The sequence below is a fragment of the Dunckerocampus dactyliophorus genome, chromosome 18, assembly GCF_027744805.1.
Source record: "Dunckerocampus dactyliophorus isolate RoL2022-P2 chromosome 18, RoL_Ddac_1.1, whole genome shotgun sequence".
Lineage (NCBI taxonomy): Eukaryota > Metazoa > Chordata > Actinopteri > Syngnathiformes > Syngnathidae > Dunckerocampus > Dunckerocampus dactyliophorus.
The window spans coordinates 21,132,583-21,147,425 of NC_072836.1; the positions used below are offsets into that span (position 1 = coordinate 21,132,583).

General features: G+C 42.2%; 2 protein-coding genes across 2 annotated transcripts; both read right to left on the minus strand.

The window, feature by feature from the left end:
• Positions 1 to 334: 334 nt before the first annotated feature.
• On the minus strand, positions 335 to 3,777 carry LOC129171464 (metalloproteinase inhibitor 2-like). The gene is made up of 6 exons (XM_054760138.1): positions 2,815 to 3,777; positions 2,184 to 2,726; positions 1,419 to 1,498; positions 1,236 to 1,338; positions 599 to 723; positions 335 to 529 (listed from the first exon to the last, which is right to left on the minus strand). The coding sequence occupies exons 2-6, from the start codon at positions 2,314 to 2,316 to the stop codon at positions 335 to 337; spliced, it is 636 nt and encodes a 211-aa protein (XP_054616113.1). The 5' UTR covers positions 2,317 to 2,726; positions 2,815 to 3,777.
• A 3,484-nt stretch (positions 3,778 to 7,261) lies between these two features.
• On the minus strand, positions 7,262 to 14,800 carry LOC129170990 (galectin-3-binding protein A-like). The gene is made up of 6 exons (XM_054759222.1): positions 14,761 to 14,800; positions 14,388 to 14,487; positions 12,951 to 13,154; positions 11,275 to 11,409; positions 10,918 to 11,200; positions 7,262 to 10,847 (listed from the first exon to the last, which is right to left on the minus strand). The coding sequence occupies exons 2-6, from the start codon at positions 14,485 to 14,487 to the stop codon at positions 9,737 to 9,739; spliced, it is 1,833 nt and encodes a 610-aa protein (XP_054615197.1). The 5' UTR covers positions 14,761 to 14,800; the 3' UTR covers positions 7,262 to 9,736.
• Positions 14,801 to 14,843: the final 43 nt, after the last annotated feature.

The following is a 14,843-nucleotide window of genomic DNA, read 5'->3' on the forward strand; positions in this document are numbered from 1 at the left end:
TGTTGGTGCTCAGCTTCGGCCCCCCTGCTGTGTGACTCCCCATGTTTTCCCTGACAGGATAAGCAGTCAGTACACTGAACTGATATAACGGCACCGGTGCTGACAAACTGTAGTAACTAGCCTGAAAACATCCGTGTAGTTCACTGTGGGACGCATTCTTGAACCCAAATACTTGGCTATAGAGCGCTCCACAGCAGAAACACTTCATTGCTAACGAGGCGCATCCACACAAGCATACTTAAGACTTCATGTAGTCACTTGAAGCAATGATCACACCACCGCAATGCTTTCTTCCATTTATTTGTACATTGGCATCTCCTGCATGGGGCAAGCTTTAACGGCCTTTAGTGCCCATGTAATTCTTTGTGGGCAATGGGGCCCCCCTGAACCAGGCACAAGGGCCGTGACGCGTCTTCAGACAAGCAAAATATTTGGCCAGCTGCATATCGCCCGAGTTTGTCAGAAAGTCGGTCCACGAGCACTCGTCTGGGCTGCTGCTCCTGCACGGGGTGGCGTGGCAGGGAGTGATCTGAGGATCAAGCAAAGATGGGGGGGATTTTGTTGATATTGTCTGGAAAGGTCCCATTTGTTTGTTTACCTGGCAATTGCAGCCACTTTTATAGCGCTGTACCAAGTCGACCTTTTGGGAAGAACTCAGGGTGTCCCAGGGAGCAATGAAGTCGCACAGAGTGATGTGCAGAGACCTGTCAGACGCCAGTCGGCCTGCAATGGTGAAAGACGAAATATGTGGGATTACGTCAAGCACAGCTGATTAGCATTCAAGCTACAGACACAATGGCGTGTTCCAAGTAGGGTTCGCTGAAAGACGAGGCAGGTCTTAACGCCAGCGTCAAGGCCATCGCTAGACTGAAGGCTCTGCAACAACTTGTGAATACTCGACCTCCCTTGCTGACATCTTCACTTGAGTCAACCGCATCGCTGCCGCCAGTTCCTACTGCTGTCACGGAGAAGGTACGGCAGCCTTTGGGCCCGTACCACAAGACCCAAACAGCTTGCTTGATTCATTCGCACCCTGATCTCTGCCAGCTGCTGTTTTGCATTACCTGCATTTGTCTGTTCAGCATTCCCCCCCCCCCCCCCCCCCCATCTCATCACCCTTTTATTTTTTTTTTAAGCTCAAATCTTAAACAGCATCTCGATTGCCTGTTGGTCAGAAAATTGACAAGGACAACCAGCAACAGCAACCCCCCCCCCCCCCCGCCCCCCTCCCCCACCTGTGATCAGATATTCTACACCCTTGGTCAGAGTCACTCCACAGGCTGCAGAGGAGGCTGCAGTGTAGACGGCATCCACACGGCTGTGAGGGCTCTTGAATGTCTGGGGGTGCGGAAGAGAAATCAATTTACCACAATATAAAACATGCAAACAGAACTGAAATGCCAGAAATCCCTTAGAACCTTGGCCTGTTTGATGTGGTACATGATGGGTTTGTCAAATCCACCAACATCCTTCCTTGAAACCACCATGGCCTTGATGACTACAAAGACAAGAGTATTACAGATGAATGTCGTTTTAATGCACAATACCGTAATGAGGCTGCACCAGCACCACATGACCGCTCCATCAGCTGTACTGGAGGGACGGATGCGTGTTGCCAGGCTCCAAACAAGCCAGTCACAGCCATCCCTCGGTTATGGCGGCTAATTGGTTCCAGACCGACTGCAAGTTAAATTTTAAAGTAGGATTTTTGTAGTTTGCATAGAAAACCTGACTTTAAAACACAATTGTTGCCATTATTAGAGCCCTGTAGACTTTAAACGCCTCTGGTTGCCTTTACACCCCACTGCGCAACTGTAATTCATTGGCACATGAATGGGGAAGAAAGACAAACTTATCCTTTCACAAAGAATGGAGCGGTAGTTCTTTTCACCATCACGTCGTACATGCCAATGACGTAAGCTCATGTCATGTGACAATAATGGAACGCTTTACATTACATTACTTTCCAGGGGAGCCATTTGACACCAGAGCAGGAAACGCCAATCACCTTCATTAGCAGCACCTGTCTCACTACTATGGCTTCGAACACCTCACTTCCCATCCATCCAGCCATCTTTAAAAAGGTACTTTACAGCCGTAACGATCGTGCAAACATAAGTGACATGTTTAGAAGGAAGGGACGAACAAACATCACCCAAATTATATTTCCATGTTCAACTTACCGACGTCTGCTTGGCAAAACGCCGTCTGCGGATGCACAGGAAGGCACGAGCAGGCTTGTGCTCCTTCTTGCAGCCGCCACGTGCACAGCAGCACCAGCGGGAGCACCAAATTCATCACCGTACAACTCATCATGCGTGAAATGGCGCTAAGAAGACAGGGCTTGCAGTTGGAGGAGAATTCTGGTGAACTTTCTTGGGGGGGGTCAGCAGCCTTTATTGCTGGAAGCTCCTCCCACACTCTTAATTGGATGATTGCCTTCACCTGGTTCACCTTCACTCACACAATTATCTCCCACCCTCAGGTGCTATCAATCGTCACTTTTCACAAATGCAACCTCAACATGGAAAACACCCGCACGCTCAGCGTTGCTTTCTTCCAAAGAGATGATTTATTTTGCTGACTTTGCCATCTTCTTCAGGTGGAGTTTTTACTGCTATTTAATGTCCATCAAACCCTTTATGGGTTACACGCAGGAGGAAGTCAGTCCACAAGCACTCGGCTGGGCTGCTGCTTCCGCACGGGAAGGAGTGGCGGCGAGCGATCTGAGGATCGAGCAAAGACGACGGGGTTTTTAATGAGCAACGTTTGAGTCGTTCACATTTCTGTTGACGATCCATCAGGTTTGCTTACCTGGCATTTGCAGCCCTTTTGGAAGCTCATCTTCATGGTGGCACTCAGGCTGTCCCAGGCAGCCCGGCAGGCGCCAGTCTGCCCGCGACGGGGAAAGACAACCAGAAAACTAAAACGGACACGTCGGAAAAAGAAAACGTCATGTTAGGCGTCCTTGACCCGCCCCGTGTACTGTATACGGCCACCGCTCCAGAGGACAGTTTTGTGACGAAGCAGGCTTCGCTACACATCTTAATAAAGTGTGGTCAATGTCTATGCTATTTTGTGGAAATGTGTCATTAAATAGAGGCATAGGGATGCCTGAATTTCCCCAAGGGGATTATTAAAATATCTATTTATTAAAGCAGGGGTGTCCAAAGTGCGGCCTGGGGGCCTTTTTTCATTTTATTGGCCCGCAGCACATTTAAAAAAATACAATTTAACAAGAAAAAAACCCCAACAACAAATATGGAAACATCCACAGTCATTTTCCAAGAATAAAGTCAAGATTTTAAGGAGAAAAAAAATCTAACACAAAAAAGGTTGTCGTGATGGAAAAGTATAATAAATATTTACAAAGATGGAATATTCTGAAAGACAAACCAAATCATGAATAGACTTGTAATTTTGGAAATGTAGGTTCCGGAAAAAGTTACAATGTTACGAGAATGAAGTGAAACCATTTCTCCCCGTGCGTGCGTGCGTGCGTGCGTGCGTGCGTGCGTTTTCTCCGGGTACGCCGACTTCCTCCCACATTCCAAAAACATGCAGTTAGCTTGTAAATTGTCCATCGGTGTGAATGTGAGAGTGAACGCTTGTCTGTCGACACGTGTGCAGTATGTGCCCTGCCATTGGCTGGCCACCAGTGCAGGGTGTACCCCGCCAGCTGGGATAGGCTCCAGCAGGACCCCAATGAGGATAAGATGGATGGATGGATGTTTGGGCTTTTTTTGGTTGTTGTTCATAATATTATGACATTTTTCTTTAATATTTCAACTTTGTGGTCCTAAAATGAGATTGTATTTCCTCATAATATTGCAAGTTTATTCTCCTAAAATTGGGACTTTTTTCTGTTAATATTCTCATAAAATGAATTTTTTTTCTCATAATTATGACTTTATTCTCATACGACTTTATTTTCATAACATTATCATTTTTTTTATGCAAATATATTTTCCAAAAATGACAACTTGATTTTGTTTGGAGTTTTCTTTGTTGGTTTTTCATAATATTACAACTTTAATATTTCAACTTTATGGTACTAAAATGAGTCATTTTTCCTCATAACATTGCAAGTTTATTCTTGTAAAATGGTGACTTTTTTTAATTGTCATAAAATTACAGCTGTTTTTCTATTTCTGTTGGGTTTTTTTCTCCAAATTACAAATTTATTCTCGTAACCTTATAACAAATGTATTTTCCAAAAATTACAGTTTTATTTTTGTAAATTTTCTTTAGTTATTTTTTTTAGAAAAAATAATATTACAACTTTTTCTTTGACATTTCAACTTTATGCTACTAAATGATGTTATTTTTCCACACAAAAATACATCTTTTATTTTAAAAAATTGCTCGAGTGAATCATTGTAATATTTAACCTGAACACGTTTTCTTGAGAACACTCTGACATCTTAGCAGCGAGTCCAAAACAGAAAGGAGACGTGTCAGTGCAGGAAAGGTCAGGGTTCAGCGCCAGGGCATCATCTAGGAAAAGGAAAGTTCCCAAACGCCCGCCGCAGATGCGGTGAGCCGCGATGACTCGTTGGTCGTGCGGGGATTTACCAGATGTTGGATGCGGAAAAAGATAATAGGAGGAAGTGACACATTCCAAATGAGCAGCAATGAAGCAGTTTGGCATCAGATGAAAACCAGAAGCCTCCAAACAGCCCGTTTCCTGTCTGGCATTCATCACATGACCGCCCATCTCTTCCGAAACTGGCTTCTAGCTCACGAGTTGCAAAATCCGCATTTGATGACCACTTTTCCGAGAGCGTAGCGTGGAAGGCGTCAGGCTCTTTCACTCCCATAATTTTCCGGTCATCGGTAGAGGAGCCGTTCACCGCCAGAGACTGAATGAATCATCCAAACTCTCCTTCTGCGGAGCCGTCACAAACCCTCCAGGACAAAAACAGACCTGACTTTTTCTGCCGCGTCACCGTTCATCACCATGAGTCGGCTCATGTCGAGATCAGGGGTGTCCAAAGTGTGGCCCCTGGCTGTTTTGTTGTTGGCCCTTGGCGCATTCTAAAAATATCATTTCACAAGAAAACTAGAAAAAAAGAAGACTAACAACGATACGTAGCGAAAACAGAAACATCAGCAGCGATTTCACAAGAAGAAAGTCAAAATATTCACAGAAAAAACTCTTTTGCGAGAATAAACTTGGAACATAATGTCATTTTACTATTTTCTATAATATTACGAGGAGAAATAAAGTTATTTTAGTGGCATAGAGCTGAAATATTAAATCTATTTTTTATTATAATATTATGAGAAACAAACAAAACAACATTTCAATAATTGTTTTGGAAAATGAGGTTGGGGAAGAAGTTGTAATATTCTGGCAATAAAGTCCTGATTACGTGAAGAAACTTTACAAGAAGAAAGTTGAAATAGTTGAGGAAAAAAACTGCAGAAAAGGGAAAAAGCAGCTCTCATTTTACGAGAATAAAGTCAGAATATGAACACAAAAAAGTGGCAATTTTACCAGAATAGAGTTGTAATATCATGAGGACAAACAATGTCATTTTAAGGGCATAGAGCTGAAATACTATTAGTCTTTTTTATTTCTAATATTATGAGAAATCATTTTTGGAAAATGGTTGAAGGTTGGACAAAAAGTCCAAATATTATGACAATAAAGTCCCAATTATGTGAAGAAACTTTACAAGTTGAAATAGTTGGAAATTTAAAAAACCCCAACAACAGCAGAAATGGAATGGTCAGAAGTCCTTCTACAAGAACAAAGTCAAAATATGAATATGAGTTTTATGAGAATAAACTTGTAATATTACGAGGAAAGATAATGTCATCTTAGCAGCACACAGCTGAAATATGAAAGATGGATTTTTAAACGGCTCGTTTGAGAGACAATCAAAACTACAAGTAAATAAAGTTGTTATTTTTGGAAAATGAGGTTGGGGAAAAGGTTTTAATATTATTGGAATAAAATTGGAACAACAAGATTACAAAATATCAATATTTGGATGAAACAAAAGAACTGCCAAAAAGAGCCAAGTCTGAGATGAAATGTACAGTCTAGAAGTTGTTAGCATATCCACACGTGTTGCTTCATCCTTTCATTTTTCACTACGTGGCCCCCGCTGGACACCCCCGACCTCCAGTGGCCCCCGGTGACCGCGGCGAGGTTGCGCAATTGTTCCTTTTTCCGACCTTTTCAACCCGATACAAATCAGGAAGAAGAAGATTTGTTTCCTTCATCTGCGTCATTTGAGGTTTGCCTCTTTCGCAGTCCCTGAATGCGAAATGGGCTTGTGACATATTCACTTGCCCCCCACCCCCCCAGGAGGGGGCGTGGAGGCGACCAGCGGCGTGGCTTATGGGAAGAATTGGCACATGAATGAAAAGAGAGTCACGTGTTACTCACAGAAGATAAGCCAGCGACTTGTGTGAAGAAATGCCAGTGAATCAGCAACATTGAGCCACCAAAGCCATCTTCTGGCGGGACGCAGATGATGTGTTTCAAAGCCCCCCCAGGCGTGTTTGTGCAAACTGCTGCACATGAGTCACATGGAGAAGCTGCTCTTATCCTTCATCGGCCGCATCATCATCATCAGCGTACATCCTTTGGCTGTCAAGCAGGAATTCACTTTCTTACGGGAACGTCCAAATTTTCCACCGCCGCCTCGTATGGAAATCAAACACGCTTTCATCTGAGCTTCGTCATAGACGTGACCTGCAAACAAATATTACTGTCAACTCGAGTCTTTGCTTTTTTGACCCATTTTTGCTGCTGTTGTTTTTGTAATGTTGCAAATATTTCAACTTAAATGTGCTGTTTTTGTAACATTATGACTTTATTCCCATAAAACAACAACTTTTATCGCAACCTCATTTTCCAGAGATGGCAACTTTATTTTGATGTGTTTGTTTCTCATAATATTATGACTGAATAAAAAAAGAACATGTTTTTTCTTTAATATTATTTACTTTTTCTTTTTACAAGTTTATCCTGATAAAATTGCAACTTTTTCTCTTAATATTTGGACTTTATTCTGTTTTTCCAACTCTTCATGACTTTGTTCTTGTAACATTTCGTAACGCAACTTTTCAATTTAATTTTACAAAAATTACAACTTTGTTTGTTTATTTTGTTTTTTATCATAATAATTATATATATATATATATATATATATATATATATATATATATATATATATATAATTTTTTTTTACATTTTCTTCTTAAATTATATTTTCAGAATGAAAAAAAAATCAATCAGAATGGAAAACCCCCCCAGACACAGGTGAAAATTGGCCTTCAGGCTGCGCTGAGGACACCCCTGATGTAAAGTAATCCCTCGTCAATTCACGCTTTGAATTTTGCCACTTGACGCTATCACGGTTTTTCAAAAATTAATAAATGGTGCTGCTATTGTTTGTCCAAAAATGTGCATATTTAAGCATATTTCACATACGTACTTTTTTGGCCTAAATGAATCATTTTCAATCATAAAAAGGCTAAATGAAGTAAAATATAAACATAAGGCATTCAGAAGATGCATTCAAAGGCACTGTGAAGATATGTAGTATTGTACACTGGTCACTAGGTGTCAGTAATCTTACTGTAATGTTGGGGGAGACACACAAGCACCAGAAACTTGATCGCCGGAACAACAGACTTCTTTCTGTTGTAGTTTTGAATGATCTCCCAACAGGCACAATAATCCCTAACACGGGCTACTGCAGCAGCCGTAACCCACGCTACGCTAACACTCAACTCTCAACCCCCGACATCACTTCTGTCTGCCCCCAATTCAGCTCCCCTAGCGCTGGAACACATTTACAGCAACACAAGTCTTATTTATGTCTTATTATGTCGTCTACATTGGGTAATCTGAGTGTAAAGGTGACTATAGGGGGGTTATTTCATGTCTAGAGGGCTCTAATAATGTTGAAAAGCGTATTTAGAAGGTTGTAAACAGGTTTTCTTTGCTATAACTACAACAAAACTATTCCATTTATACTGTAAATAAGGAACCCTACATCGTGGAAATTCACTTATCACGGTCAGGTCTGGAACCACTGAAGTGTGTGAAGTGTGTGAAGTGTGTGAAGTGTGTGAAGTGTGTTCTGTATGTGTTCTGAAGTGTGCAAGTATGAATGAAACTGTAGCGTTACTCTTAAATCCTGTCTCTTGTGTGCAAAGGGGTGCACATGTTCAAGTCTTAAATGCAGCACAGTAAACGCAGAAGACTGGACTGGGAATGCTATTGATTTATTGATGCTTGATTGGAAAAAAGATGCAGGAAAATGGAGACCGTGGAGCGTAATGTTAGCATTCGTTGGCAGTTCTAGCCGTGTTTCCGACACAGCCAAGAAAGGAACATCATTCTGCTACGCTGACTGGGTTACAGCAGGGGTGTCCAAACTTTTTCCACCGAGGGCCACGGGGACATCTTCTTTTTTACGTTTTCCAACTACTTCGACGTTCTTCTTATAAATGTTCTTCTTGTATTTGACTTTATTTCCATAATTTTCGGACTTTTATATTATTTTATATTTGTTTTATATTGTTTTATAGTTTTTTGCTCGTCTTTTTTGTGGCATTAGAACTTTTTTTTAAAAACATGCATTTTTTAAAAATATTTCAGCTCTATGCTACAAAAATGACTCAGAATATTACGAGTTTAGTCTTGTAAAATCGTAACTTTTTCCTAGTTAGAATACGACTATTTTCTCCTAATATTTTGACTTTATTTTCTTAAAATTGAAACAATTAAGTTATTCTTTCCATTTCTGTTGTTGTCAAATGTTCTTCTTGTTTTTTTTCCGCAACCTAAGATTCCAAAAATTCCAACTTTATTCATTTTTATATTTTTGTGTGTGTTTTGTAATATTACAACTTCAAAAAATATATTTTTTCTTTAATAGCTCCACTTTATGCTCCAAAAGGGAGGTCATTTTTCCTCATAATATTACGAGTATTTTTGTAAAATTGCAACTGGTTTTCTTGTTACAATCCAACTATTTTGACTTTATTCTCTTCAAATTGCCACTTTTTCTCCTTAGATTACAATTAATTTTTCTTAATATTTGGACTTTATTCTTGTAAAACTACTACAATGAAATGATTCTGTCCATTTCTGTTGTCTTGTCTTTATGACTTTATTATCATATTTTGACTTTAATTCTCATAACAATATCATTATTTCTCCAATTTAAGATTCCTAAAGTTAAATTTTATTCATTTTTTTGTTTGTGTTTTGTGATATTACAACTTTTTTCTAATTAGAATACGACTATTTTCTCCTAATATTTTTACTTTATTTTCTTAAAATTGAAACTTTTTTTCTTAATATTTGGACTTAATATTTGATTAGAATTTTTTCCACAACCTAAGATTCCAAAAATGACAACTTTATTCACTGTGTTATGTTTTTTGGTTTGTGTATTGTAATATTCCAACTTATAAAAAAACACTTTCAACTTTATGCTAAAAAAAACACGTTATGTTTCCTTTACAACATTTTTCTCGTAAAATTCCAACTCTTTCTCTTCATATTTCGACTGTATTAAAACGACTTCTGATTTTCCCATTTTTGTTGTTTTTCTTGTTAAATTCTATTTTTAGAAGGTGCTGTGGCCCACCAATGGTCCCCTGTTAGCAGCTGCGTTTGCGCGTGCCCAGCGTGAGCGGAGGGTAGATAGTGTATCATGCCAGGATGAGTCGTTATCATGCAGTGGACAGGAAAGAAAACAAATCAGACGAACTCGGGCCGCACAACAAAGCGGTACAGGTACTTTTCATCGCGGCAAGGATAGGCCAGAACCCGGCTGCCGTTGGTGGCCACGTACGCCATGTTGTTTTTGAACTCCTGAACATGGCAGACGTACTTGCCCTGGCACACCAGCACTAGCCGGTTGCCAAAGACGACGTTCTTCCGGGTGAGCAAGCTTTGGCGAGACAGCACGGCCGCCGGCACCGAGTCGCAGCTGTGACCCTCGTCGGAACACTCGCTTTGGCTCGTGAAGAGGCGCGCCTCCCAATCCACGGTGTCGGCTTTGAAGAGCAGGCTTTTGTGGAACGGCGTGCTGAACATCTTGGATAAGGCGTGTTGGCGTGGGCTGTTGGTGGGATGCGGATAGTAGCTGTAGTAGCCGTGGTGAGCGTATCTACCATGGTGTGATCTTCTGTGGGAGCTTTCAAGCCGTCTTTGTTGTGGGGATGACTTTCTTGTAGAGTTGATGACGGTGCTCCATGGCTCGGCCGTGTAGATCCTGGGCTGGTAGTCGTCATCTTGGCTCAACTCCGGGTGCGCGGCACGCGTAACAAAGAGCAGAACGTTGAACTGCAAGGCTTTGAGCATCTTCTCCCGATACGCGCTCTTATGAACATCATAGAGGGACGAGTTGACCTCCAGCTGGTACAGCTTCTCCGCGGGGATCATCGGGAAGCGGATGCCATTCAGCAGCTCAACCTGGGCTTCCAAAGTGGACCGGTTGCCCTTCTCCTGGACCCAGCTCTCCACGGACCGAAGCAGAAAATATTCGTCCGGCACCACCAGGTCTGAGCGGGATAGGAGCCTTCCGAGGTCCTCCTTGGAGAGGCTGAGCCAAGCCGGCGACTGGGTCAGCTTCTGGAAGTTCCAAGCCAGATACTGCAAGCAGTTCTCCTGCAGGACAAGGTCTCCAGTTTCTGTGGCGTACTGAAGAAGGGACACCTGGGTACGAAATGAAGCGTCCTCTGAGAGGACTCGGGTAAACATGCGGCCTACGTCTACCATCAGGTGCTTCATCCCAAACTTGGAAGCCATCCAGTGTAGGCACTGCGCCGAGGAGAAGGTGACATGGATTTTGCGGGTGTACAGGTACCTGCCGACACAGATTGGAGAAGATTTGTCAGTGAAAGCATCTCAGTCCACATGCTGCAAAGTGCAAGTACCTAACAAAGGAGGGGAAATGAGGCTGGCAAGTCAGGCTGACGTTGACCACCATCCCCTCCGACGTGTTAAAGGACGGGAACTGCGAGAGGATGAATTTGTGCGCGCAGATGGTGCTCTCAGTCGTCTCCGGGGAGCCGCTGACGCCTTTGTTCCCAGTGGGGCTCTGGACGACCATCAGGAAGTCACAGCCTGCCCCGCTGTCGAACGCGGCCCCCAGCTCGTCCACCAGGCTGATGCTGTGGTCCAACGAATGCGTGAAATCCTGGAGAGCCGCGCTTCTGTCTGGAATCACCAGAGGTTGTCTTCCAATATCGGCATCTTCTCGTGATCTTTTACCTCGCCGGCTCAGTACTTACTCCAGGATTCGCACGTGACGCCGACGTCTTCTTTGTGGGTGCAGTCGGTCACTCCCCACTTGCTGACGTCGCAAGCAAAGAGACTCTTCTCTGCGCCGTCGCATTTCACATCGTCCAGCCAAATGGGTCCGGGTGCTGTGGCCAAACACGAATGGGGCATCATTTCAGAAGCGCTGGGCCGATCCATCCAAATAACGACAGTATTGATACCGAGGGTAGTATCAGTATTGATCCTAGCCTGATGAGACCAATACTTTTCAGTTTAGTTGTACAATGTGTAGGGATGTCCCGATTTTTTTTTTTAATGAATACGATTTTGTTACAAACACGAATTTGTGAAATTGAAAATGGTTATGAAAATAGTATTTTTCTACAGCATGACCAACAATATTGTTTGGCTTTTGGAACAAACCTCAGTGAGTCAGGTCCCTAATCTAATAAAAGATCCAATAAAAGCCCATCCAATAAAAGATCAAATTGGAAAAAAATGGACGTGCAAAAATACTTTTAGGGTAGGACTAACTGACATGGTAATCGATCAATTTGTGGTGTGATTTAGATATATGACAAACTCTTCAACCCAACAGTCATTTATTGACGGGAAGCAGCACTTCCCATGTGGGCTCCCCGCACCATGACACAGTTGTCCAGGCACAGTGAGGGGGAACCACCACTGTGATGTCACACCGATAAATCTGCTAACATTAAAAGTAGCTCAGACAAGCGATTGTTTTAAAAAAAACTCTTCAATGAGGCGAGATTACCCGTACTGCACGGGTGAGCAAATCAAGCGCTCCCTTTTTCTCAGCCTGTAGTAACTTGGCTGGAGCTCACTTGTAAACAAACATTCACTTCAAGAGGAAGGACGTTGTATGTTGTACGCTATGTTGTCTGTAGTGATGTGCAGACCGATACGAAAATATTGATAGCTAAGATACCAGATCTTTATGCTCTAAAACCAATGTTTAAAGTGGAAAATCAATACTGTGATACTTCCGTCACTTGAGGTAATGCATATCATTAAGAGGAACACAGTGGAAAGTAACTACGTTGTTAAAGTGTTTCATCTAAATCAGGGGTCACCAACGTGGTGCCCGCGGGCACCAGGTAGCCCCCCACGACCACATGAGGTGCCCGCAAGCCTGCTTTTCATTCAGGTTTTCAGTTAATAATGTGAGAACACTAGAAAGAAAAGTATTGTGAAACATAAAATGTGAGTTGTGGATACCAACATTTTGTGAATGTTTTGGTAAAACAAGCATATTTGATTTGTTTAGGTTGAAATAAGCTATGAAAATCATTTCTACAAAAATGAGTAGCTCGTGGCCATTTTCATTTTCTAAAAGTAGCTCTCACAAGGAAAAACGTTGGTGACCCCTGATCTAAATGATACGCGGTTGGCTGGAAGGGAACTACTTTTTCTTCCGCCTGGATAAGTGTGTAACGCACAGTCAGTCAGTCTCCTTCAATCATAGTTTCAAACACAATTTTCACATATTTTATATGATTTTCGCCTCCGTTTGTCGTTTTCAGTTATTGAATATTAGCTTGACAGAGTATCAACGCTTGCTGTGTGCTATGTTGCGCTTTGCTTTGCGTTCTCCAAATCCACTTGTAAAAGCCCGGATTCACTGCCCTCTGGCGGACAATTACACGAAGTACACAACACGGGGTACCTTGTCCGTAGTTTTCCCCAATGACAACAGATATGGCCCCCGGGAAATGAAGCTGTCGACACACCACTTGAGCCTCCGCCATGTCCCAGCCGTCGTCACACACAGTTCCCCATCTGCCGTCGTGGTAGACCTCCACGCGGCCCTTCCACGGCTTGTCCGATCCAAAGAGCCTCATGGCGCCCTCTCGGACCTCTGGAACATCCTCTGTTCACCAGAGAAACATTCATAGTTGCTTTACATGTATTGGCTATTTGCCATCTGGGCCGCTAGTTCCCAACCACGGTCCAATTTCACTTAATTACTCCAGAAATAACCTTTCGTATCTTTAGTCCAGTACAGGTATATTTGCCAGCAACGCATAGTGACAGGCAGAACACTTAAATGCTCTTCTAAACTAAATTAACCTGCTCCTGGACCAGCGGCAAATGGCAAAATAAAAACAGAGATAATTGATACGGCCATAAAATTGTGTCTTTTTCACCCAAAGTTTGCTCTCCCCCCTCCAGAACCTCCTTCTAGCTGACGTTCCCTCCCCTTGTATGCTGTACATTATCTGTATTTTCAATGTGGAAAAAAATGCCTATTTTTGGAGAAAGAAAAATGGGGGGGGGAAATGTCTTTTCTTTTTTCTTTTTACATTTAATTAATTCAAAAGTAATTTAAATAAATATATATATATTTTATTCATTAATTTATTTAAAATTTACTTTAATTTGGTTTAATTTTAATTTGACAAAAAAAGAGAAATTGTAAAAAAAATTAGTTTTTTTAAAATAAGTTACTTAAAAAAAAAAAATCTAACACCAATCCACAAATTTGTCAGGCCATGCATGCTGAATCACACATTTGCGGGGATGCACTGTAGGTTACATTTGGTTTGGTGGTGTGCCGTGTAGGGGTGTCGCAAGATCTCCTGTCACGAGGTTAAAACGTGACGAGATGTCTCGTTCCGAAAAAAAAAAATGTCTTGTGGACACTAGGCATGGGACAATAATAAACGACTCAATGAAAATGAACTTGATCATTTTGCCGTGTGCATGTGTGTCCGTTTTCCTCGTCTCTTGCCTCCAAACAGGCAGGAAGAGGGTTCACTCTTCAGCAACTTGCCGTGTTTTAGCAAGAACGGAGTGAGCCCTTTTGTCAGTCATACAGTCTTTGTCTTGGTGGGTGGAGGCGGGGCCGCTGGCGTACACACAGAGTGCCGAAGCAGGTAACATAGTTGAACTTAAATGAGTAATTATATTGTCATATTTTTTTCATTGCACTTTTCTTAAAAGCGATGTTAAAATCTCATCTCGTCTCGCAGACCCATCTCGTGAGATCTCGTGATACCCCTTGTGCCGTGACATGTTTTCCTAAGGTCAAATATGTGCCTTGGCTCTATACAGGTTGGGAAACACTCATTTAGACTGTGTGTTTGCTGTGACAGAAACTCACTGAAGAGGTGAAAATCGAAAGCGCATCCAGAGACGTTTAACAGCAGCAGAAGCCACAGAGCGCCAAAGCCTCCATGTGGGAGCATTTTCACTTCCTCCATCTAGAAATTTGACACAAACAAGCGAATGCAAAAGTCTGATCGAATGCTTTCTTCATGTTTTTCATGAGGAGTACAAACAAACAAACTCCACGACAGCCACGACAACAAAAAAAAGTGCAAACTAAATCACACGATTTTAAGCACATTGTCCAATAAATTAACACCTCCTCCAAAGTGTCAAAAGTGGACATGATGTTAGTAAAAGCAAAGGCATATGTTTGGTTATCAGGTGGGCCGAATGAAGTTGCAAAGGCTTTAAGGCTTCATGATTACCTGATTGGGTCTGGCTGCAAGGCCCCTCCGTCTTCCAAGTGAGCTTCTGCTTTCAAACTTCTGCTAAAATGTTCCCGCTGCGT

Excerpts from the sequence above, each read along its gene's own strand:
- LOC129171464 (XM_054760138.1), bottom strand. The coding sequence starts at position 2,316 with ATGATGAGTTGTACGGTGATGAATTTGGTGCTCCCGCTGGTGCTGCTG. Across the intron at positions 1,499-2,183 it reads GTTTTGCCAAGCAGACGTCG|TCATCAAGGCCATGGTGGTT; the intron begins GTAAGTTGAACA and ends TTGTCTTTGTAG. Across the intron at positions 724-1,235 it reads TGTAGAATATCTGATCACAG|GCCGACTGGCGTCTGACAGG; the intron begins GTGGGGGAGGGG and ends TCACCATTGCAG.
- LOC129170990 (XM_054759222.1), bottom strand. The coding sequence starts at position 14,487 with ATGGAGGAAGTGAAAATGCTCCCACATGGAGGCTTTGGCGCTCTGTGG. Across the intron at positions 13,155-14,387 it reads TTTCGATTTTCACCTCTTCA|AGGATGTTCCAGAGGTCCGA; the intron begins GTGAGTTTCTGT and ends TCTGGTGAACAG. Across the intron at positions 11,201-11,274 it reads CGTCACGTGCGAATCCTGGA|ACAGAAGCGCGGCTCTCCAG; the intron begins GTAAGTACTGAG and ends TGGTGATTCCAG.